Source organism: Acromyrmex echinatior, chromosome 15, assembly GCF_024713525.1.
Source record: "Acromyrmex echinatior isolate Ae372 chromosome 15, ASM2471352v2, whole genome shotgun sequence".
Taxonomy (NCBI): Eukaryota; Metazoa; Arthropoda; class Insecta; order Hymenoptera; family Formicidae; genus Acromyrmex; species Acromyrmex echinatior.
In genome coordinates this window covers 5727736-5752899 of record NC_141866.1, presented here as the reverse complement: position 1 = coordinate 5752899, position 25164 = coordinate 5727736, and the positions used below count along the sequence as shown (strand labels likewise).

General features: G+C 29.5%; 4 protein-coding genes and 1 long non-coding RNA gene across 9 annotated transcripts in view; 3 read left to right on the top strand and 2 right to left on the bottom strand.

Annotated features, from left to right (window-relative positions):
• Positions 1-11624: 11624 nt before the first annotated feature.
• On the top strand, positions 11625-14325 carry Taf13 (TATA-box binding protein associated factor 13). 3 transcript variants are annotated; one of them, XM_011065305.2, is made up of 4 exons: positions 11626-11907; positions 12247-12484; positions 12873-12974; positions 13287-13589. In XM_011065305.2, exons 1-4 carry the CDS (start codon positions 11881-11883, stop codon positions 13292-13294), a joined length of 375 nt encoding a protein of 124 aa, XP_011063607.1. In that variant the 5' UTR covers positions 11626-11880; the 3' UTR covers positions 13295-13589. The 3 variants fall into 3 exon arrangements, with proteins under 3 accessions (XP_087269848.1, XP_011063607.1, XP_011063609.1); XM_011065307.2 differs by lacking the exon at positions 13287-13589 and adding an exon at positions 13916-14325 and having other exon boundaries at positions 11627-11907; XM_087413722.1 differs by lacking the exon at positions 13287-13589 and having other exon boundaries at positions 11625-11907; positions 12873-13214.
• Ppox (protoporphyrinogen oxidase) lies at positions 13795-16641 on the bottom strand. Its single transcript, XM_011065304.2, has 3 exons — positions 16501-16641; positions 14413-15564; positions 13795-14200 (listed from the first exon to the last, which is right to left on the bottom strand). Exons 2-3 carry the CDS (start codon positions 15532-15534, stop codon positions 13877-13879), a joined length of 1446 nt encoding a protein of 481 aa, XP_011063606.1. The 5' UTR covers positions 15535-15564; positions 16501-16641; the 3' UTR covers positions 13795-13876.
• A 63-nt stretch (positions 16642-16704) lies between these two features.
• Positions 16705-20251, top strand: Rchy1 (Ring finger and CHY zinc finger domain containing 1). Its single transcript, XM_011065308.2, has 5 exons — positions 16705-17504; positions 18566-18883; positions 19040-19318; positions 19409-19499; positions 19572-20251. The coding sequence occupies exons 1-5, from the start codon at positions 17088-17090 to the stop codon at positions 19625-19627; spliced, it is 1161 nt and encodes a 386-aa protein (XP_011063610.1). The 5' UTR covers positions 16705-17087; the 3' UTR covers positions 19628-20251.
• Positions 20252-22251: 2000 nt separating this feature from the next.
• Myb (proto-oncogene like protein Myb) overlaps positions 22252-25164 on the bottom strand; it is a 41884-nt gene continuing 38971 nt past the window's right edge. For all 3 annotated transcript variants that reach the window (XM_087413720.1, XM_087413719.1, XM_011065309.2), the window contains exons 9-10: positions 24610-24738; positions 22252-24298 (exon numbers count right to left, since the gene is read on the bottom strand). In XM_087413720.1, coding sequence (XP_087269846.1) covers positions 24164-24298; positions 24610-24738 — 264 coding nt within the window. In that variant the 3' untranslated portion in view covers positions 22252-24163. The remainder of the gene's footprint in view (positions 24299-24609; positions 24739-25164) is intronic.
• Positions 24268-24950, top strand: LOC147907224 (uncharacterized). Its single transcript, XR_015547531.1, has 2 exons — positions 24268-24388; positions 24564-24950. It is a non-coding gene; the product is annotated as an uncharacterized LOC147907224 (long non-coding RNA).

Here is a 25164-nt window from a genome sequence, read left to right as displayed (position 1 = left end):
ATCTATCTAAAATTTTTTGGATCTATCTGAATGATATGTCTAAATAAATTTTTATTGAGATATTGAGTAAAATCGTTTTCTTCGTATAAAAATCCAACGACGGGAAAGCTAACGTACCCTCGTCCGCCGATTTAATTGAGAGTGAACGAACCGCAGCCGGTTCGTCGCGTCGCGCGTTTGTTTCGGGAGTGCCGTTAAAGTTATCGGACTAATGGACTTTTAACAAAACCCATTTGATAGAATTCTATTTCGGCGATGAAATCATATCTGCGACGTTTCGACAGGAAAACGGAACTCTCATTGAGACGTTGCTGAGGTGGTTACGGTCACTGCAACGCTCTCACGCCAAGTGCTCCGGGCACGAGGTGATGCCGGCCGCGTAATGTCATGCACTTCGTGGTGCGTGTTCGCGCGGTTTAGCAACTACTGTTGCTGTCGGTTAATTGAGGACGCGCTCTGTCTGTCGGTCAACAGTTCGGCCCTTAGCTATAAGAAGGGATCGATCGACTCGGATTCTTCTCTGGGCCTGTATTCGATAACTCGAGTTATGCAGTCGTTATGAGCACATAACGATTGCATAATGAGTTATAGAATTTCGCCCTAGTGAGTCGCTCAAAAAGGAGTTGTATAACTCTGGTCAGGGCGCTCATTTCTCTGTCATTATCTACCAGCCTAAATCGTGTTTAATCTGACTTGGTCAGAGCCTAGCTCTAGTAGTTTTTTTAAAAAAAACTAGCTTCGTGCCGAGGGGTTGGATCCCATTCCTGAATTGTCTAGATTGTTAGACAATCGGTGATGGTACCAACTTTACTCTTATTAGAGGAACTCGTCACGTCTACCAGTCTCTTTGGAAATCGCTCGAGGTACAGCACCACTTGTGTCCCACTAGAACTAGCAGTTAGGGCGTATTTCTGAGTCAATTTTAAACATGATTTTGCGTAAAACAGAGGTGACGGACTCGATACGATCGATTTCGTCTTCTTTCGTGTGGAGCTTAACTCTTGTTCGGCATTCATCGTGTGTTTTGCAAGTACTCGTCGACGTGTGGTGTTGATTCCACCGATCGAAATAGAAATCTTATCATGGGTTTTGTAAACGTGGAGTGCCGTAGTGTCGCGCGAAAGACTTTTATAAATGATTAGTCCGCGCGCGTTTGTAGTATATTATTCGCGAGTGTTTCACGCGAGTGTCCTGTGCGAGAGGATGTCAACCCGATTCTGAGAGGAGGAGGAGGTCTGGGAGAGGCATCAGGCACCGGCGGAGCAACCTTGCGGTAAATATCATTTTTTTGCTTATTAAAATCTTTCTTCTATTTAATCTTGAGTTGTTTCATTTTAATGATTTAAAAAATGATAAAAAAAAGGATTATTTTAAAATTATTTTGAAATTTTGTAAACACATATTTTTAAGAAAATGTATAATTATTTTTATAAATATAACTGAATAGTGAATTAAAAAATTCGATGCTTATAAAAATTATACATTTTAAATATTATATAATTTTATTTTCAAGAGAACTTTGCATTTAGTAATACTTTATGAAATATTGGTTGATTTTTTTACTGTATTTTAATTTGGATTTCATATTTTTTTGTTACAGAATCATCGTAGCGACGTTGCTGATATAACTCCGCTGTTGCGCATCAGATTGGTGAGTGATAAATTAATATTTTTATTGGGGTAACGAATGTGTGAAAATTTTATATATATATATATATATATATATATATCTATAGATGTATTCATCAATTTATTAAAAATATACGGATAATTGTATGTATAGCATTCCATACATTCGTTGCCTTAAAATGGATAAGTAATGACACATTAGGATAAACTTAATCCTGAATACCTTTTTATTATATGAAATTTATTGCATGCACTATGAAATGTATAATGCCATGTTACACCTACTCAGTAAAAAATGCTTTATGCATGAAATAAATATATATAAATGTATAAATATGCACTTATAAATATATAAATAAATATCCATAAACATGTATAATCATATATGAAATATGTCCGTACATGTTTATACATCCCTCTTTCTTTTGTAAAATTTTTTAATGTGATTGAAATAGTAATAGTAATGTGAAATCATTTTAAAATTAATTAAAAGGGAAATTTTTATACTATTTATTTTAGAAAAAAATCAAGTTTGAAGAAATGTAAAAAAATTACTTGTGTATAACTATATATAAAATTATGCATAATTGTGTATGAGTAATTTTTTTTACATTTTTCCAAACTTTTTTTCTGAAACGAGCAATACGAAAATTAACCCCTTAATTATTTTTAATGTTTTCACATTACTATTATTATTTCCATTACAATAAAAAATAATTTTACGAAAGAAAAAGAGATGTATGAACATGTATGGGCATATACATATACGAAATACGTCCATACATGTTCATACATCTCTTTTCCTTTTATAAAATTACTTTTTAGTGTAATAAAAATAATAATAGTAATGTGAAAACATTTCCTCAAACTTGATTTTTTTTTTCTAAAAGAAATAGTATAAAAATTATCCTTTTATTTATTTTTAATATTATTGTTTCAATCACACTAAAAAGTAATTTTACAAAAGAAAGAGGGATGTATGAACATGTACGGACATATTTCAGATATGATTATACATGTTTATGAATATTTATTCATACATATTTAAACATATTCATGCATAAAAAATTTTTTATCAGAGTACTTTGAACGAACAATACAAATATTCAAAATAAATAAGGACTGTTAAGAGCCAAATTAACTGAACGTTCTTATTGCGGAAACAATACATATAATTTCGTTAAAGACATCAATTAAAAATAAAAAGATTAAACATTAAAAATTTGAAAATAATCATACATTTCCATCTTTAATGCGGTCATCTTTAGTAGGAAACTATTAACGTTGAATAATGCGTTTAGCTCTTAATTAATTAGAATCGTGTTTGGCTCTTAATAGTCCTTATTTATTTTGAATATTTGTATTGTTATTTCCATCGAGAGCCGTTTGTTATATTTATTGATTATTGTTCACTTTCAATTATTTCTAATTATTAAATTTAGCTCAAATTTGTACTAATTGTAAATTCATACGCGTTAACGTGAATGCTTTGTTATTAAGTAATTTAATCTCAAAAGTACAAAATAGGTTTTTTCGATAGTCGTTTTTTATATTATTATAAAATAATTAACATGGAAGTTAAAACGAAAAAGAAAAATGTTCTTATTTTTGAAATATATGAAATACCAGAATTTAAAAAATATAAAGATTATATAAAATAATAATTAAAAGATGAAATTATTATCTATAGATATCATTTTATAGAATAGTGATTATTACAGTTTAATAAATATTATTTTATTATTTTTCCGATCTATCCTATCCTCATATATTTATTCAGGATTAAGTTTTATAGAAGTTGATGTAAAAAAGCAATAACTATATACACATTTACGTATAATATGAACTGTTTTCTAAGAAATTCCGTCTATTCTGTTCATACTTCTTTGTATACAATTTACTAATGAAATGATAACAAAAATTTTAATATAGAGCATATAATTTTAATCTCGCTTTTTTGTAAAAGACATTTTGTAAAAGACGTTTATTAATTATTATTATTTATCTCAATGCACTTACTTCAGCCTAATATTTTATAACTTATCCATATGTAGTAATTGGATTTTATACCAATTAAAGTAGTAACATGATGAAAGATCCAATATACATTTTATCAAGAAATATAAGAATTTTATTTTATAACTATTTTTTAAAATGGCATTCAGAGTTTTGCATGACTTAATTTTGAAATAATAAATTAGTCAATAAATAATTCTAATAATATACAAAATACGATAGAGATTTATTTATTGATATGTGAGAAAAATATCCCTTTCGGATCTTACATCATTCATCTGAATTTTTCATCTCCGCATGTTTTGAGATGAGATTCAGCAACGAATCGTTCGAATCGTTAAAAATACGTACATAGGCCTTGAATTTTATCGGATGATAATCGATTTAATAATTTTTAGTTATTTATTTTTAAATTAAATTTCATTGAATACATTATAAAATTTACATTAAGAAATTTAATCTAGTTTCGTAATATTAGAGACTTTTGAAATAAATACGTTATTGACATGAAGATTTTTTAATTTAGATTTATTTTTAGTCACATATTTATATTTTTTATTTTGAATAAATGCGAATAAAAAATAAACGCAAAATTTATTCGTATATTAATAGAATTATTATTATTATTAATGATAATTGTTTATATTAATATTTAATCAATTTTGTTAATATGATGGCCTTTTCGCGACGCGTTCGTGTTTCGCGCATCATACAGAAGCGTAAAGTCTTACGCTCATTGCCGGCGATATACAGTCGGCAGTAGTCGGCAGCAAAAAGGAGTATGTCTCTCCTTGTTGCCGATATCTGGTTTATAAAGCCAGAATATTGGTCAGTAACGACGAAAGGTGAGTCCAATCTGGCCAGAAGAAAGAAGAGAATCTCTACGAGCTCAATGAGCAGAATGTAAAAGATAAACTGAATATTCGGGAGGGTAATTTGCTCGCAATTGCGAGTTCTTATATTTTTTGAGAGTTATTTAAAATACAAAAGAAATCAACAAACAACAGGGCTAATGAGAGATAGCGCGGATAATCAAGCTTAAGTTTGATAGATTAAAGAAAGCTACAAAACTTGCCCTTGATTATCCGCACTAACTCTCATTAGCCCTGTTATTTGTTTATTTGTTTGTATTTTAAAGATTGAAAGCCTGCTTTAATTATTACTGTTTATTGCTTCTTTATTATTAGTATGATCGCGATTAAATTAGTTACTCAACTCCCGCTCAGTTTGTCAGTACGCGATAGAATTGGTTGCGTTCAGCAGAGAAATTAGCTTTGCATTGTTGCAATATTCTTCAATGTGATTAGTTTATACATTTAAATCCATAAGGAACCAACAGCAAGAACCAATCGAATTGAAGAATTTTGCAAATTTGAGAGCTACTTTCTCTGAACGCTGCCATTAATGTATTATAACGATGTTATTGCATATTTGTGAAGTAATGTAAGTAGGAATACACGGATGGAGATAGGTATACGCAAATAGGCACGAATAAATGAAAATACGGGTAGGTAGGACAATAAAAATATGGATAGGTAGGAACAATAAGTATAGATGGGTAGGAATAAACACAATCACATTTTAAATTAAAAAATTAAATTAATACAAATAAAATGACACTTCAATAAATTTCGCAGTCGGGTAATTAAATTTTATTTTAAAAATAAAAAATAAGTATAATAAAACTAAAAGATATTACATAATAAATTTCACTAATAAATTATGTAACATGTAGGTAGGGATACATAGATATCATATGTATATATTTGATAAATGGAAAGAAGGGATTAAAAATTAAATAATATTTTTAATTAATTTTAAATTTTATTTAATTATCAGCATCCCGTTCCAATTATCAAATATAAAAATAAGCCATATTACATATAATTTTGAATTTTCAGCTCCCCTGAAATTAAACTTAATTTCTTATGAAATTCTATACATATACAAAGTGTGTAATGCGTTAACATTGTAATTAATTTTGTTATAAATAAATGTATATATAATAGTATTAGGTACATAATATAAAATTTATGTAAACTAGGTCCAGATAAATGCCATTATGTTTACTTTTGTAATTTGAGCAATAATAAATCATACATTATTGGAATGTTTATATCCTTATTGTTATATTATTATATATCTATCAATATTATTATTATATATCAATACATGTAGCATTTATCTTGTCGTAGTAAATCAAATTTATTGTTGCTTTATTGATATAAATTACACAAATCGACGAATAAAACATATGACAACAAAAATTGTTTATTAATTTAGCGAGTTTGATAAATATTTAATTTTAAAACTTTCTTTAAATTTGGATTTTATTGTAAATATCAAGAAATCATTAATAATTTTGAGTGACTTTTAATTAAAAATTTCATGTTTAGAATAATCTTCAATTTTTCTTTGTATTTTTATATTAAATTTATTAAATAAGTCAGTATTGATTGGAGCTTTGATCGAGGCAATGGTTAAATGTTAACTTCTTGTTTGCTTTTTGACATATATATTTTTAACATTATTAGAATTACAAGTATATCTTAATGATTGATTCATTATGCAAAGACTTTCGTTGTCCCTCGCGTCAGATGCATGCCAGTGAATGTGCAGTTTATAGCGATGGAAAGTCGTAATTATTTTCATCATAGAGAGTTATTCCTCGTCACTTCTCATTCGCAAGTTTAGTTTGGTGTCCCGTTAGAGATTTTTGTATAGGATTGGAATTAATCCCGGAATTAATTTTCTGGTTTATAGTTACTGGAAGTAATAATTTTGTCAGTGAATCAGTGACAATTGCTATATATTTTGAAGTCAAGTCGCGAAATTAATGTGGTATTTTAGTATACATTTTTATCACTTTCTTTGTTTTAAATGTTCTCCCACTAGTAATGATAATGTTAGTAATAGTACTGTCTTAATAACAATAGAAATTTAGTATTATGTAATTAATATGGATATAATGATTATTTGTTTAAGTCCAAATTATTAAGTAAATAAATTTAAATTTTATACAAATAGTTTACTCAATTTTTTATGGTTCCCCTAACAAAAATATGGTTACGAATGTATATATTTAATTTTCTAACTGTTATTTTAAAATTATTTTTAGGTATTGGACATCCCGCCATTCTAGAACATTATTAATTATTAATTTTTACATATACATACTTTTCTATGATAAAATACATGCAGATATTATGAGATTATATTTAACATTTTTTTATTTTTGTTAATTTAATTAAAAATGTGTAATTACAAAAAAATTCGAGATAAGTCGAATAGATACCCTCATATTAGCGGGATATTAATAATTAAAATTTTTGGAAAATATAGAAAAATAAGAATAATTAAATTTTACACAATAAATTTTTCAGTATAAAAGTTCTTTAAAATCCCGCTATTATCGATTTATCTCGAACAGTTGGTACCCGAGAAACTTTTGTACTCACACATATAAAGAATTACAAAATGCATGTATTTTATTATTATTAAATATATTCCTTCGTAACCGCTATTCCGTAAGAAAATTATTCTACCCGTTTATTTTTAATAAGAAATGATTTTTAGTAATGTGTGACAGAACATATTTTCTCGCGAATTTTAATATTATATTAAAGATGTGATAAAAATAGTAATTGTAATTGACATGCTACCAAAATTATTACTATCGTAAGTAGTCTGAAAGATTCATACTTACCTTTCTGTAACAAGACCGCTGATGTTTAACGGATTGCTTAATTTTTCTTTACGAATGGACATTGTGAATTTGACGTAGAAAGTTCATTCTCCACTATGAAGATTGTTCTTCTTTCTATCGGATGCTAACTATGACGTATCACAAAGCAGGGATCTTGATACATTATTGGAATAAGTTATCTTGAACGCGATCAAAGTGCTGTCATAAGTATATTAATGATTTTTTATTGCAATATTAATACGTTTTGCAACCCAATAAAATTATATATGTATAAAATTATGTATATTTATATATATTTGTATATAAAATTGTATATAAGGTTGTATAAAATTACAATATACATAATTTTATATAAAACATTTTTTTCGAGAAGTTAATAATTAATAGTAAATGCGATTTAATTATTGTTGATATTTCATTAAACATTTGTTTAGGAAAATTTATGTTTTCATATGTATTTTCGATGTTTTCATATAATCCTGCATTACTAAAATTTGTTAGTCATGCTCCTATAATATTATTTTTATTATATTTTGAACAGTACTTATGATTGTATATTGTATTGTAAATAATTGTTATTGAATTGTATAAAGGATTTTTCAATAAAAGATAATATCAAAAAAATTAATACTTTACTGTATTTTTTGGTAATATCATTACCAAAATACAGTAAAGTAATTAGATATACAAATAAAAAATTAATTAAAAATATATTTACCTTAAAAAACTGGCCACTAAATTTATTAGTAACCCATTTTTTTACGGGTAATACTAACAAAGAAAAGAGGACCGCCGATAAAATCTGCGGGGGTGGTGGAGAATCTCTAGCTCATTTTTGCTAAATTAAACCTTAAATTAATGATATATGATTGGAAAAGTTTAAAGTGTATTTAAAGTCTCAATAATTGCTAGTAATTATAAAGACTTTGAAATATAATAGGGAGTTACATACTAATAATTTTGTTTGGTAAAAATGAGCTTAAAATCAAATTTAAAAAATGTAATTTCGTAATTTCATTTTTATGCAAGCGCATATTATTTAATAACATTTATTAACAAAAATTGACTCAATTCACTAAATTAATTTGTTTGAATATTCAATTTTGAGTTTCTTAAAATTCAACAACTTTTATTTCCACAGTAGGAGATGCGAAATTGAAATTTTCATTTAATTAATAAATATTGTATCATCAAAAGATTTATTAAATAAACGTAGAAATTGTTATTGCAGAACCAGAATTCGGATTTTCTTAAAATATACGCAAATTTTGTGTTATAATAAGCATGCATTTCGTATACGAGGTATCGTATACATAATAAGCAAGAATGTTGTAAAAATTTATAAGCAATTTTTCTATTTTCTATTTTATATTAAAAAAATTTGAGTTTGTTTTTTGTGTTGTATTATATTTTATTATATTGTATCTGATTACTTTGTATATTATAATTCTTTTTTTATTTTCTTTTCATTTTGGTATCAATTAAATACATTGTATGAAAGTATTAAATTCATATGTAATAACATAAAGATATTCAAAGCCGGCAAACTTTAAGTTACACGTAACGTACCTTTTACAATTAGTTATAATTTGCCAAGAATATAACTGTAATATATTATGTTATACTACAGTTTTATTAATTGTTATATGTAACTTGGTATTTACTGAGAAAAAAAGGATCGCCGTTAAAAATTGACAGATGGAAGGCCTCTACAGATTGATTTTTTTTTATTCATTTAAATTTTCTTTACAACTTTAAATTAAATATAGTTTGCTTATTAAAAGAATTCCAACTTTATTCAAAAATTGCAAATTGCAATATGATAAAGTAGCGCATTGATTGACTTGCCATGTTTTAAGAATTTCCCTCTATATTTGTGTTACTTTTAAATTTCAACAATACAATTAAAATTAGATATTTAAAGGTATCAACAAATAAATTTCTTATATTACATGTCAGCATTGAATCATGAAAGCCCTGTTTTTTTGCACAATATAAAGCAGAGGTTTTAATAAATACTCATCCCTCGTCGCTTATCTCTCGTCGTATCTGGTGTGCAATAGACTTTAAAGCCAATATTCATAGTCGATTCTTATTTTAAGACCATTTTAAGTAATGTCCTAAGATATTAATACGGCTTTCTGATCGGTTCATGACATCTTAAGGTTGTATTTATCTTGTACTATCTTAAACATAAGATCTGATTATAAATGCAGGGAAAGAGAAATCTGAATCTTTATTAATTTGATAGATTTTAGTTGTTTCAGCGAATCCAGCGATTTATTTCTATCAGGTGTACCGCCAAAAAATTAATGTCACATATTTATACATATTCATGCATGAAAAATTTTTGATCGAGTCTGACTATAAATACGGGCATAATTATAAGATCTAATCTTGACATTATCTGGCTTTTCTTTATTTATTTGATTTATTCATATAGCTTCTTTATTTATTTATATAGCAGTTTAGTTTACAAAAAATATCATCTTAGCTGGGTTTGATTATTCATCTACACATGTCTCACTGATCGAGAGAAAGAATCAGTCGCCGTATAGAATTCAAGAGTTCCGGATTCGTATCCCATCCAAGGTGATATATTCGTAAGTTATTTAGGATGCTAATGAGCATTATTGTTTGATTATTAAGCAATTAATTGCATTCATTTAATTGTGAGATTATTATTTCAGTTTATGATTGTGTTTCAAATTCGAATTTTAAGGCAACGGATGTATAGAATGTTATACATACAATTATTCGTATATTTTTAATAATTTAGTAAATTACTGCGTATGCATCTATAAATATGTAGTAATTAATAAAATTATCATACATCCGTTACCCCAATAAAAATATTAATTTATCACTCATCCGATGCGCAACACCGGAGTTATATCAGCAACGTCGCTACGATGATTCTGTGACAAAAAGAATATAAAATCTAAATTAAAACAGAGTAAAAAAATAAATATTTTAAAAAATTTTTATTAAATGCAAAGAAAATAATCATATTAATCTTGAAAATAATCTCTCTTGAATATAATCATATTAATTTTCAAAATATACAATTTTTATAAACATCGAATTTTTAATTCAAGTATATTTATAAAAATAATTATATATTTTCTTTAAAATATGATAACGTAATCAACCACCGCGCCGTTCCCCCTCTCTTTTTGCCGCGCTATTTAGATACGCTATTGCGTATAAAAAATATTCACGATCTAATTATTCGTATTTTACATTTTGACAAACGGATATCATCGTACATTTCGCGCTTTACTTTGTGACATCTCTGGCACATTTCTTGTTCAATCATATTTTACTTACATGATTCTTTTAAACGTAATTAATAATTATTCGCATGGGAAATATTTTTGATATTCCAACATTATGTTTCAATTTCATTATTCTTTTCAACGTTTCTCTCATATTTAAATAAAGATTGATAATATTCTATATATAAATTTATATAAGATACATGCAAATTTTCTTAATATTGCGAAACAATTTGTACTAAATTAATACAGCTTTGGCGAAAAGTATTAATATTCTCTGGTAGATAGTCTTTATTGCACGGTTTTTGCTTTATTTCTTAGATTTATTATCATCGATACGATGATTTCGATACCAATTTGACATTTGTTTCAATGTTTAATTGACAATGTTTAATTGAAATTTCTTGTTGGGTAATTAACAATTTATTCGTAAAGAATAAAAATTGTATATTTCTTAAAATTACATATACCAAAAAGATGTGTATTAATTATATCATCCGAAAAATAAGTAAAAATTAAAAATTAATTGTTTGGATGCTTAAAAGTATTCGTACAGTCGAAAAATGTAATTTCTAAAATCAGGAATACATGCGAAACTTATTTGTTAAAACATAATGAATTTATTGTGTAAAATTGTTAATTAATGTTTATTTTCTATAAATAAGATTTTTTTTTATAAAAAATTTCCTTGTATACTTTTTGCTCTCATTGTATATATAGAATACAGGAATTACAAATCATTGTTTTATTTCAATTAGTATCATATTTTTAACACATATACATAGTACTTAGAATTCAAATCTCATTTCATCAAATCGCATTGTATATCTTGCATTGTGAATTTAAATATACAATTTACAGCAATATCCACTTTTTTGCGGTGCTCCTGATGGAAATAAATCGCACTACTGCAATCTGCCGAATTTGCTATAATAGAAATTTCAATGATTTCAGCTATTTATTTCCATCAGAAGCACTGAAAAAAATGGTTATGTAGTTTACATCCGCTTCTTCAGAGGCCAGTAGTGCGTGGGAACATTTTGCGTTTACAGGAAAAGGCTCTCTTTGGTTTCCTAGGTTATCCTCTTTTAGGTTTCTAATATCGTGAAATCGATTGATAGAATAATATTGATTTATATATTTAAGGAAACATTAAAAATAATTATGTGATTGGCTATGATAAAAGAGAACTACAAAGAACAAGTAACTAAAACTGTTGGAAGATTTTGAACTTAAATAACCTACAAAACGATGTCTGCAGAAGAAAATTTTGAACAGGTGTTTACTTTTATTATTTTTCTTACATAAATTTAAGTTCCATTATTATATTTATGAACATAAATAATATTATATACATTACAAATTTGTAGTATAAATAGAACCGAATGCATTGTGAATTTCCTGTGAAAACACTGATACTTTAATTAATACATTATATGTTTTTCTAAATATAATTGTAGATGATTAATTAAAAGAATATATTATAAATATATTTTTCTAAAAAAAAGTTCATTCAGGGAACTTTATAATTTTATACAATACAATAAGTTCTTATAAATCAATTATTTATTACCATCATTTTTCTTGCTATATACTTATACTTGGCTATGTTGACAGTTTGAGGATGAAGAGGCAGAAATTCCAATCGGCGGGACTCTGCCTGGAGGAAGAAAACGGCTCTTCTCCAAAGAACTGCGCTGCATGATGTATGGCTTCGGCGACGATCAGAATCCTTATACAGAAAGCGTTGATCTGTTGGAGGATTTGGTTATCGAATTCATAACAGAGATGACACATCGAGCCATGGAGATTGGACGCACAGGACGAGTTCAAGTAGAAGATATTGTATTTTTAGGTAAGAGAATTTTATATTTAATTCAGATTAAAAAATATTCTTAATCTTTATAGTAGTAAGGAGGGTTAGATGCAATCCCCAGCTTTATCTATTTTACAGAATCCATGTATTGTTTAACAAAGAAAAGTTTCATGATATATATATATTAACTTCTTTTTATCTATTTTGTTATATTGATTAGATAAAATATGAACAAAATCGAATCTAAGATTGGATTCAATCTGACTTTTTTGGATATCTTGAGAATGCACCTTATTATAAAAGGATTAAGTACCTAAATATTTAAATAAATATGTAAATTCTAAGCTTTTTGTTTCTTATAGAAAAGATATTTTTAATATATTATTTTTTTCCAATTTATAATTTATTAATTTGTTTATATTTGCAGTAAGAAAGGATTCCAGGAAATATGCCAGAGTAAAAGATCTTTTAACAATGAACGAGGAACTTAAGAAAGCAAGAAAGGCTTTTGACGAGGTTAAATATGCAGGTACTGTCAAAGATTAAACATACGATTGTAATGTTATATCCATCAACGAATGTAAAATTTGAATGCGTATAAGTTTGTATTAATCTACTTGAATCATTTGTTTAATTAAGAGAATCTTTCAAATCAGCATGTTCAATTTGCAAGTAGTATTAATAAGTCTGTTTGGTTACATAATTGTTCCGCATATACATCTCAAGTAAAACAATTGTTTTTGATTAATTACATTTATTGCTGGGATAACGTCGCTTTAGTTTGCAATAACATTATATAATTGTTTGCAGGCAGATACTTTATTACTATCTTTTGTTACAGATAAATAGCCAAATTTTTTTATGTTTCTAAATATAAACTATGTAGCTATACAAAAAAAAATAGATAGAGTAAATTTTTCAATAAATAAATAATAAAATATTAAAATAATTTTACACGACTGCAAAATATATTAATTGATAAGAGCATAATGAAAGGAGAAAATATCATTTTCGAGAAATATCTTTTTTATATCATACAACAGCAAAATAAATTTTTTTTGTTAGCTCTTTGGAAAATTTTATACATATACTTTATTTGTACATTAATACTTTTAATAAAGTTACGTTATATTTCGCAGAATAACATACATTGTACATTTAATACAAATACAACTCTTCGTAAAATATATTTTCGTATCGTATTTTCATTTTTGTACAACAAAATAGTTATTTATTATTACACTATTATTATCATTTAAATTATGGATTATATTTCAGCCAAAGATTATATTTTAACTTTGTAATATGATTTTTTTTGCATGGTTTGGTATGATTCAGCATGTACAGCGTTTGCATGTAGTTTTTCTTTATTTATTTTGTATATGTGCCGTTATTAGTTACCTACTATTTTCGAAACAAGCGATTCTGCAATTATTTTACAACATCACGAACGGCCTGTTTTGCTGACAGAATAACATCATTGATTCCCACACCTTGATAAGAAGAACCGCACAGTGCCAGGGGAATATGGTGCGCGGAAATATAATCGTGGATGCGTTTTACACGGGCATTATGACCCACAACGTGCTGCGGAATACAATCCTTGAGAACGGCAACATTATATGCGATTGGTTCCTCTTCGATTTGTAAGATATTCTTGGTGTGATTAATCGCCGTCGTTAACAATTGTTCTTTCGATGGATTTGATCCGAAATATTTCTCGAACCACGCACCTCCCATCATCACCGTCAATACCTAAATCATAGTCATATTTTATACATTAATTTATTATCATTGAAAAATATTTTTTTTACATGTTGCATAATTTATAATTCTTACAGTGTTGTATACATAAAAATAAAAGTTATATTAGAAATGAAGATTGAATCGTACTGTGAGTGAATTAACTAAAAAATTAACAGCCATAGAAATGAGCAAACAGTAAAATTGTTTTGAGATATGCATACTGTGGAAGATCCAGGGAATACGCAGGAGTCAAAGATTACACCTAGCAGAGGCAGATTTTCTTTTGGCGGAATGAGGAAGCCGAATGCTTGCAAAGGTAATACATCTCCCTGGAATTCAAGATTAACTACTCCGACCGTCACAGTAGGTATTGCTTTCAATTCCGCCGACAGTCTAGGATGCTGTTCTTGCAACAGCTCAGCCAAGTCCTTTGCGCATAAGCTCGAAATAACGCGTGAGCATTCCTGAAGATCGCCATTAACCGATAGTTCTATGCGATCTGATTTAAATGTAAGTTTTTCACACTTTTTCTCAGTCTGTACCATCACTCCTCGACTCTTTACATAATCGGCTAGTGCCAAAGGTAATTGCTCGAGTCCTCCTTGCAAGCCCCACATTATCCAATGTTCGTTTTGCGCTCTCTTCGCCAAGGTTGATGATGTTGCTACAAGCTTTTTGTCCACGTTATCCTTCGCTGTATTATCCTTGTCTTTCGATTTTGAAAAAAACTTTTCCAATTGTTTTACTACTAAGCCTTTCACAATAGAGCCATGTTTCTGTTCCGCCTCGAACAGTGATTCAAGTAGAAAATTAACGCTTATCTCACGTGCATCTCCTGCACAGATCCCACAGATTATAGGGCTGATAAAGTTATCCGCAATATCCTGGCCCAATCTCCTTTGAACGAAACTGTGAATGCTTTCGTCCTCCTTAGATACTTTAGGAGCCCTCAAATCCGTCCATATGCGGTTTATCAAGGGACGATCTAGCAACGAGACTGTCTTGAAGATACCTTTTAAGGTATTTGGTAGAACATGCAATGCCTCATCCTTGTAAATCAATCGATTTTTTGCCACAGAATGATTCAGATCGGCATGAATTAATTTGTCATTTAATTGCAAATCCTCTAACAAATTGAGGGTGTTTTTTCCAGGTAAACCCAATGTTCTGACAGTTCTTGGTCCTTGCTCGAAAATCGCTCCACTTGGTGAGTTTCTGCTACGTATCCACCCACCCAAGCGACTAGAAGCCTCCAGTAAAATGATAGACGAAAGTCTTGCATCGTTAACAGCATAATATGCTGCTGATAGCCCTGATATGCCACCTCCTAGTATTACTGTCATTTCAATAGTCCAATAACTCCGATAAATAATCTTAATACAATATCTAGCAATTAGCACAATATTAGATGATTAACAAATAGAACTTTACAGTATTTTATTATACAAATGCATACACGTAATTTATACATAAATATTTATTATTATTATATAAAATAAGAAACAACTTTGAAATAAAATAAACTCGTGCTAAATCAATCATCTGTAGAATAATGATTTATTTAGTGCGTCTTACAGAAGTATTACTGAAAAAATAACTGAAACAATGATAAAATAATTAATTTTTATTAGGTTTTTAAAAAGGCGCTTTAGAGATAATAATTAAGGTTATGTTTAACAGGCAGAAACACGTGCAAAATAGGAGATCGCTCCTTTTAACTGTCTTATTGTGCTTATCTTTTTGCTTCAAACTTTCTATTTCTCCCTTTAAATTAAATTTCTAAACGAAATACAATTGTTTTCTCTCGAATAAAGCATTCTATAAAAAAATCACAGCTACAATACATAAGACTTGTGTGACTGTCAGTGTCTGCACTCTGCAGACTCAATTGCTATCGAATATTTCCAGATACAAATTTTATTTATTTGTGCATCATGTCTCGCAGTTGCGTGACACTCCGATTAACAAGAAAAAAAAGAGTGCAGACAAAAAAAAGCCGTTATTAATAAATTCATACAAATTTATTAAGTTTTGTGTTAAATAATCGATTGATACAATCTATATGGATTCTATTATATTCTTTCGTTAATATAATTTTAAATAAAATGTTTTTATAAATTATACATTTAAATAATACTTTTCCAATGTAATAATGTAAATAATAATTTAATATTCTATCTCTTTTTCATACTTTTTGTTATTTAAAAAAATTCAAGAAAAATCACCGGGAAAGGTAGAGGTTCTTTCCCGGCGATTTTAATTTCCCGGGAAAATAATATTAATTCAATAATCAGTTAATCACGACGCACGAGTTGTACTTAGACGCGCAAAGTCACACGACGTCGTTGGACGTCATACAATACATGTACGAGCGAGGATTGGTGGTCTCATGGTCTCTGGAATTGACCATTGACTGACGTTGCCGTGTCGTCCGTTTCGTGAGATGTTGCAATAGTAGTGTGAGCAAACGTGAACAAACGCCAGCCAGCAAAGCTGCACTCTGTATGTGTGCATGGAGTGTGATAAGTGCAAGTTTGCTGTCTATGGATCATTGAAATCATTCCTCGCGACTCGCAACGAAGCGTCGCGGATCGACCTCGTTTTCTCAGAATCTTTCCGACGCTTCCCGCGCGCCGACCTTTAACTGGCCCTAAAGTCGAGTCGAGCCGAATTGCTCCGAATATTCTCGTCGCGTGTTCTCCGAGGGACGCAGTGTACACGGTATTCTCGTTGATTCTCGTGTGATTTGAGTTGATCGACAAAAAGAACAAGAACGAAGACGACAACGACAAGAACGAGAGGTGCGAGATGCACCGGCGTTAATCGACGGAAAAGTCGCGTCTTGAGTCGATGAGACCGAACGATAGGAAAGGGTAGCAGAATCAGGCACGTCGGTATGCAGAACAACGACATCGAGAAGACGCACACCGCCACGGATCGCGACGACGAGGCGTCGAATAGCGACGGCGCCACCGAGGAAACCGTCGGAGATCGCGACGATGAGGCGACGAGTCACGACGGCGTTGAGGAAACCTCCGCGGATCGCGAGAGTGACGATCCGAATCGTGGCGAGGGTATCGTCGCGGAACCTACCGTCGACGACGAAGATCCGAATTGCGACACCGAACAAGCTGTTGATGTTACCAGCGCGGATCGCGATGATAGGGATCGCAAGGATACGCGGAAGTCCGTATCGAAGAAGGGAGACTGTGTTTGGACCATGTATCTCCCATCCACCTCGGGGAAGGAGACACTGGCCGTTTCAAACAATAATTACGGCTGCGAACACTACAAGCGAAAATCCAAATTCGTGGTAAGTTCGAGGATAATCTAATGTTTTGTGACATCTTCAAGTGGATTATCAGGTGTTTATTTATAAAATCTAATAATTTAGCTCTTGTTAAATATTAAAGAAATAGTTTTATAATTGAATTTTACTCACATTATCCTGGATTAGTACACCTTTAAAAAAGGCACTTTATATAAAATATCTAAATGCTGTGTTATAATATAATCAACTTTGACAATAAAACATAATACATGTATATTCTGCTAATGTAATAATATCATTATTGGATGTCTAATTGTTTAAAATATTTACATGCTCTTTATATCTAATTTTGCGAAAAATCTAATAATTTAGCTTGATAAATGTTCAAGAAATAGTCTTATGGTGAATTTGTATCACTTGCATTATACTAGATTAGTATATATTAAAAAGGCTGCTCTATATAAAGTATCTAAATATAGTGGCATAATAATAATCAATTTTGCAATGAAATAATACATGTATATATACATGTTAAATAATGTAATCAATATCATTATTGAAAATTCGTTTAAAATATTTATATATACTTTTATATTATAACTTTTATATTATAACTAATTTAACAACCTTCTTTAGTGCATTAATCTAATGTAATGCAAGTGACCGAATTTGCTATTAAAAAGTCTAAAATTGGTTTTTATTGTAAAATAGGATATAAAGCACTTTATTATAGTTTTTTAAGAAAAGAATATTCTAATTTAAATGCCATTTAAATAGAATTTAAATGTCGAGTAATATCTATTTTGATTTATGACTATTAACGACTAATCTTGAGAATCTTATCTTTTTATTGCCTTTTATATATATATTAGGTGTTGGAATTAATTCGTAGCGTTTTTTAATGAAAGAATGTTATTTATTTCACATGAGCATTAAAAAATACATTAATGAAAGTACTTCCCATCACTTGTAAAACGCTACGAATTAATTCCAACACCTAATATATATAAGTTTTTATATAAATAATGAATGTAATAATAATAAAAAATGTATATTTTGTTTCTTAATGAATTGGTTTTCTTTCTATATTTAATCTATTACAGACTCCATGCTGCAATAAGGTATATACCTGTCGGTTTTGTCACGACGAGCAAGAGGCACACACAGTGAATAGGAAAGAAGTTACAGAATTAATATGTGTTCTTTGCGATACTCGTCAACCTGTTCAAGCTACTTGTCAGAATTGTCATTGTCAATTTGGCAAATACACATGCTTAGAATGCAATCTTTTTGATGACGAGGATAAGAATCAGTACCATTGTGACGGATGCGGAATATGTAGAGTCGGTGGTCGTGACAAATTTTTTCATTGTGCTAAATGCAACATGTGCTTGCCCATCCAGTTACAAAACGGGCATACAGTAAGAACATATAACGCAAAAATGCATGTTTGCGTGATAAAAGTGTTGTATATATTCTATTCAAAATACGTAGAATACTAATAATTGAACGCTATTATTCATATTATATGCAGTTTGCAATTATTATATAAACGTTAAATAAATTTTGTTTTGCAGTGCATAGAAAATGTATCGCATTCCAATTGTCCCGTGTGTTTGGAAGACATTCACACGAGTCGCATACCATGTCACATTCCCGATTGTGGACACCTGCTTCACCGTATGTGTTTTGAGGAATTATTGAACTCGGGACATTACGCTTGCCCGTCCTGTCAAGTGTCACTCTTAGACATGACAGATTTGTGGAAATATCTGGACGCGGAAGTGTCGCTGACACCAATGCCGGAGGAATATAACGACTGTAAAACCGATATCTTATGTAAAGACTGCCACGAGGTCAAATCTACTTCTTCATACATATATCCCAAATGCTGAGGCGTGGAAAATAATTAAGAGATATTAATGGCAAGATACCTGTTATTTCAGGAATCTACGGTAAAGTTTCACATCGTCGGATTGAAGTGCTTAAACTGTGGTAGCTACAATACCTGTAGGATAAAAGGTTCCCCTTGTTCAGGTGACGATCAATTGCTAATTGATTATTTTACACTCGTGGACGATTATGTGAATTTTCAATAATTTCACACAGATCCCGATGCTCTGAACGAAGCAGCTGGTATTACAGAAGAGAAAGAGGGATCGTAAAACCAAAGTTCGGAATATTATCCGAAATTATCCAACGATCATGGAAGGAATATACTATAGTAGTAATGATAGGAGAGTATTTTAGAATTTTATCTTTATTTCTTTTTTGTAGCAAATTGCACTTTTTTTGCCTTCGTAGTACCTTTTGAAATAGTATTTTTTTGTTTAACCGAAGTTAATATAGTAAAAATTAAATATCTGTTAAATGTGTGTGACCACTAATATTATCAAACTAATGCATAATATGCTTTCGATGAATGATTTTATGACGCTGTAGCACAATCACAGAGGTTCGGTGTAAGTTTGTTATAATTATATTAACAAAAATATTTCTACAAAATGGCTTGTTTATTAAATTAACATCAACTGTTGGAAACAACAGTTGATGAAGCGATCAACATGAGAATATTTTGCAGATAATCCATTTTTGCACACATTATGTTTACGAAGATGTCGATTTTTTATATTTTTATTGTTTTTATCTTATATAGACAGGAATTCCAGAATTATCGCGCAATATTTCAGGTATATTTGATAAATTCGTAGTCGAGTTTTGTAACAAAAATATGTTGATATATTTCATTTTGTTGTAATTTTCCAACAATAAATATTTTTGTAATTATAGCTATACATTCCTTCTTGCAGCTCAAAAGTAGCTGTGATTACTGCACATTCCTAGGAAAAAATTGAATCCAAATTGCTCCAAAATTATCGACGAAAATTCTGTGCAATAGATATTTGGATATTCTGCACATTTTCTACGTCTGGCTACATTTATTTTCAAAATAGCAACTGCATTAGTTAACTATTAATTACGCTTAAGAAAATAATTGTGAGATGGCACGTGTGTGTGTGTGTTTGCGCGCGCGCGCGTGTGTGTATATGTATTGAAAGATAAAAAAAATAATATGAAATATCTTCAAATTTTTCATATTAAGCAGTATAGCACGGTGTCATCCTATCATGAGTAAAATTACACGTTCTATATATAATGTCCTATACTAATTTTTCATAAATCATATCTACAAAATCTTATCATTAACAGTGAATAATAATTCATATATATTTAGCATCTTTATCATATTAAAATATATGAACTGGCCTAATTGATTGTACTCTAACAACACATTACATAAGTCGTCCATGTAGAAACAAGAGTTAAGAAGCCTGATAAATTTCCGTTCGTAAATCGGTTAGAAGTTTCCAGCTTTCCTTACATTCTATTTTATTTAGGAAAAGATCTCATTTAGTCGTAATCTAGTCGCAGAAGATTGAGCATATATTATTGCTCATATTATGATTTTTTTCTTGGAAAGTGTGAATGTTTTGTATAAATGGCTGCATTTAAGAGAAAAAGCAGTTTTGCAACTATTGTAAAATTTTTTAATATATTTGGTTTATACAATTTTATTCACAATATATAATATATATAACGTATACTATATTATATCGAATAAAACTTTCCTCGAAGAGGACGTTTTGAAATATAGCCATAGACAGTGAAGAACTAAGCAAAATCACATTTTACAAAAATTTTACAACAGTTGTAAAGCTGCTTTATCTGCAGTTATTGAATCCATTGGGTGGCACACACTACTGCAATAAAATATATCAATGTAGTGAATATAATTCGAGAAAAATATTTTTTCGTTGAATAATGCTAGGATATTACGTATGTATCAATGCATTTCCATGTGCATATATTGAATTCGCATTTCTCCCAAGAGAAGCATTTCTCTAGCAGCTAATATAATATTCACCTTTAATAAATCTATGTAATCTATTTTAGTGTAATTGTATACATATGCAATGTCTACGTGGAATACTCGAACAATCATGGCATTAATTATAAATATACTATCTTGTCATGTTTGATAAAAAGTAATTCTAATTACCAAATAGTTGCTGTCAAGTATAGCTCGTATACTTTATGATAAACGGTCTAAAACATTCAGTAAGCATGATAATTTTATTTAAAGCTGAGATTTGATATAGTTTCGTGTAATTATTTTAAATCCTGAAAGTCAAATATCATTGGAGATGCAATTTTTCAAAATTTAAGCAAATCGATATCAGTAGCTTCAACTTCATTCCATTTATCGCACTTTAATGAATATTAGTGATATTTTAACGACATTTTTTTAGTGATGTTTTAGTGACATTACAGTGATATTTTTAATAAATGTTGAGCGGTCTTTAAAAATTTATAGGTTTTTTTAAAGTATAAATGTTATAAAAATTAAACATACTGGATGCAAAAGTGTGAAATATTTTTTTAGGCTGCTCGATATTATATTGTTATATTATATTATGTTGTTATAATTCCATACATTAGCAATTAATAATTGTCATATTCATTAATGTTTTTCATTTATTGTATATATACATATATATGTATGTGTATGTGTGTATATAAAACATATATATATATATATATATATGTTTTTAAGAATGATATTAATGAATGCTATGATAATTATATTTAATTGTATAATATTGCTGTTCGATTGAAACAACTTTATTAATGTTAAATGTTTACCTGTTTAGGATCTATCAACAGATTAAAGGCATCTTGCGTTTGTGTCTAATCAGCATTAAAAAAAATTTTGTGACACAGAACGATATACGTAGATTCTATTGTGATTATTATCACGATTTTATTATTCACTTGTAAATTAAATATGAATTACAAAGGCTCTTTGTACATAATGGTTGCAATAATGATTGTTTTATATTACGTATAATATACTACTGTGTATCAAATAAATTAGTTATAATTTTATTCTTTTAACTTTCCCATATAAAAGAGAGAGAAGAGAAAGAGAGGATGATACGAAGTGGTACTTGTGTAAGAAAAACGCGTGTTTAAAAAAAAATATAAATAAGTTTTGTAGATATTCGCGTTTATTCGCTCTTTCAGGTATCTGCATTAAAATCTCATGATGAGGAAATGGAAGCAGGATTGCTATTTTGATGCGGATTTTGTTCTATGAAGGAATGATTTCTGTCTGCCAGATATCTCCTAGAAATCGCTTCTGGATGGTAAATACAATGTCACGAAATAAATAACGATGTTTAATTATTGCCTAAATAACGAGTTTAACTCATTTTCCCTCCGGTTCCAGATATACAGACTGAAATCATTCTCTCACAGACGGAATTTATAGGAAAAATTGTAAATAAAATTACAAAATTATATATAGTATCCTACTTCTTATTATCCAATATGTGGACGCGAAAGATTTATTATTGTATTCGTGTTACACCTTGATGAGAACGGCGCGACAGAATAAAGTCGATAAAGTGCAACAACCCCGTAATCTCAGATGGAAATTCGGCTGCACTGTGGCTTTCATATATGTTACATGTAAGCGAATTCAACAAATTGCACTCGACGCGTCCAAAATTATCGACAGTATCTACAACGACGCATAACTTCGTACAACGACGAGAAATCATCTTAACCCTACAATGCGCACACGGGTTAAATTTGTACAGAACCTAATCTCTCTTTTATCTTTTATACAGAATTAATTTATTAATTCATATTTTCAGTACTCTTTCGATAGTATCTATTCAGAAGTGGATCTAGGAATCCAACTTAAAAAAGAAAACTATAGCATATATAAAATTGGATATATATATATATATATATATATACATATATATATGTATATATATATCTCTAGTATTATCTATGCTTAGTTGTATATATATATATATATATATATATATATATATATATATGCCATATATACATATAAATATATAGTGAGATATGTATATATCTCATAAGATATATTATATATATATATATGCTATATATTTGTATGTATGTAATGTGTTTACAGTTTATATTTATTTATTTTTGACATATAAACTGTACTTATAAATATCTCCAAAATGCAACCACAAAATATAGAACAATCTTACAAAGCGACATAATGTTTAGATTTTGCAAATCGTGAAACAGTTAGTCTTCGCTCTATCTCACTTTTTTGTTATGTACATAGTTTTTTTTCACAAGAAGAGGTAAAATAATTTACTTTTCCTAGCGCCCTCTAATTCCGAAAATAAATTATGAATTATTCAGTATACTTTTTTGTGGTAACGTGGTTGGAAACGCAAATTTTCTAAAAAAAAAAAGAAAGAAAAAAAAGGATATTCGAGAGATAGAGGAAAGTATCCATTTCCATTAAGATCCACATCTGATTCAGTCATCATCCTCCCTGCCAACCTCCCTGAAAGAGTGATATTTATTTCCGCTGTTTTCTTCAAAGTAACCTCTCTTTATTACCCAGCGCAGTGTAGAGTTAATCCACGCACATCGAGGTCAACCGATCGAATTCGTCGCTTAATTTATCTCTCGAATTCATAGCGCGTGAAATAACCGATAGTGATCGTGCATTCCTGAAACGGAACGGCCTTATATCTTCATCTACGACTAGTTTAATGACAATTCTTCTTTTGTACCACAAAGTGCGACCGAGCGCCGGTATTCCGCTTTTCACATTCCTTTTCCTTTTTTTTTCTTCTTCAGAAATTCAAAGAACGTGGGCGCAACGGCAGATACCCATGGTTGTTTAGAAAGCGTCGAGCGGCGCGAGTCATGTCAAGCTGGTCCCGGGTACGACCACACGCCACCATTATCCATTGTGCTTCCAATTGTGCCTACAAACAAGGGGAAAGAAAACTTTCAATAATTGTAATTTTAACACGCGTCAGCAATGCACTTGTAGTAACAATTGGCCATATTGTAATGTAAGATTTATTTGATTTTTAAGAGAATATTCTTCTTAATTGTGTAAGCACAGATATAATATTTACTCACTATTATGATATAAATAGATACAATATTAAATAGAATTATAGTAATCTTAGCTAAATTAATTCTTCTAAATTAGCTCTTGAAACTTGATGGAATTAATGTTCATAGGTATAAAAAATTGTAAAAAAGATACAGTGTTAAATAAGAAACTCACCTTGGTGCGTTTTACCGGCCTGGGAGGCAGAGGGCTGAAGATACAATAAGGACTGTCGAATGCGTCAAACGTGATTGCTCTCTTGGCATTCGGCTTCCGTTGTTGTACGGATGTAAAGTCGTGAGGAGTCTGGAAAGGATAGACACACTAGCTACAGCCGGCAAATAAGAGATGTTCTTAGAAAAAATAGATTAGCTGTACATTTCGAAAAATGAATTCGAAGGTACGAGAAGAGAAAAACCGATTTGAGATTGCAAGTAATTGATAAAGAGAGACAGATGAATCTTAAAGGAGACAGACCGAAATTTATATTTTTTGAGAATTAAAGAATTGTGATGACATTTTATTGTATTCTCTTTTTGTCTTTAACATTTTTCTAGAGAAAAAGAAAGAAAGAGAAGACTACTCATAACTAGTGGAATGACTAGGCTCTTAGGTGAGGACTTAAAGGATGATTCTGGGCAAGAACTTTTGTTTGTATACTGCTCCTTGTCTATAAGCTCAAGATTTCATCGAAATCGAACATCCTCTCAAATTATGAAATCATAATTTAAG

Excerpts from the sequence above, each read along its gene's own strand:
- Taf13 (XM_087413722.1), top strand. The coding sequence starts at position 11,881 with ATGTCTGCAGAAGAAAATTTTGAACAG. Across the intron at positions 11,908-12,246 it reads CAGAAGAAAATTTTGAACAG|TTTGAGGATGAAGAGGCAGA; the intron begins GTGTTTACTTTT and ends CTATGTTGACAG. Across the intron at positions 12,485-12,872 it reads AGAAGATATTGTATTTTTAG|TAAGAAAGGATTCCAGGAAA; the intron begins GTAAGAGAATTT and ends TTATATTTGCAG.
- Ppox (XM_011065304.2), bottom strand. The coding sequence starts at position 15,534 with ATGACAGTAATACTAGGAGGTGGCATATCAGGGCTATCAGCAGCATAT. Across the intron at positions 14,201-14,412 it reads TATTCCCTGGATCTTCCACA|GTATTGACGGTGATGATGGG; the intron begins GTATGCATATCT and ends ACTATGATTTAG.
- Rchy1 (XM_011065308.2), top strand. The coding sequence starts at position 17,088 with ATGCAGAACAACGACATCGAGAAGACGCACACCGCCACGGATCGCGAC. Across the intron at positions 19,319-19,408 it reads TATGTAAAGACTGCCACGAG|GAATCTACGGTAAAGTTTCA; the intron begins GTCAAATCTACT and ends CTGTTATTTCAG. Across the intron at positions 19,500-19,571 it reads AAAAGGTTCCCCTTGTTCAG|ATCCCGATGCTCTGAACGAA; the intron begins GTGACGATCAAT and ends AATTTCACACAG.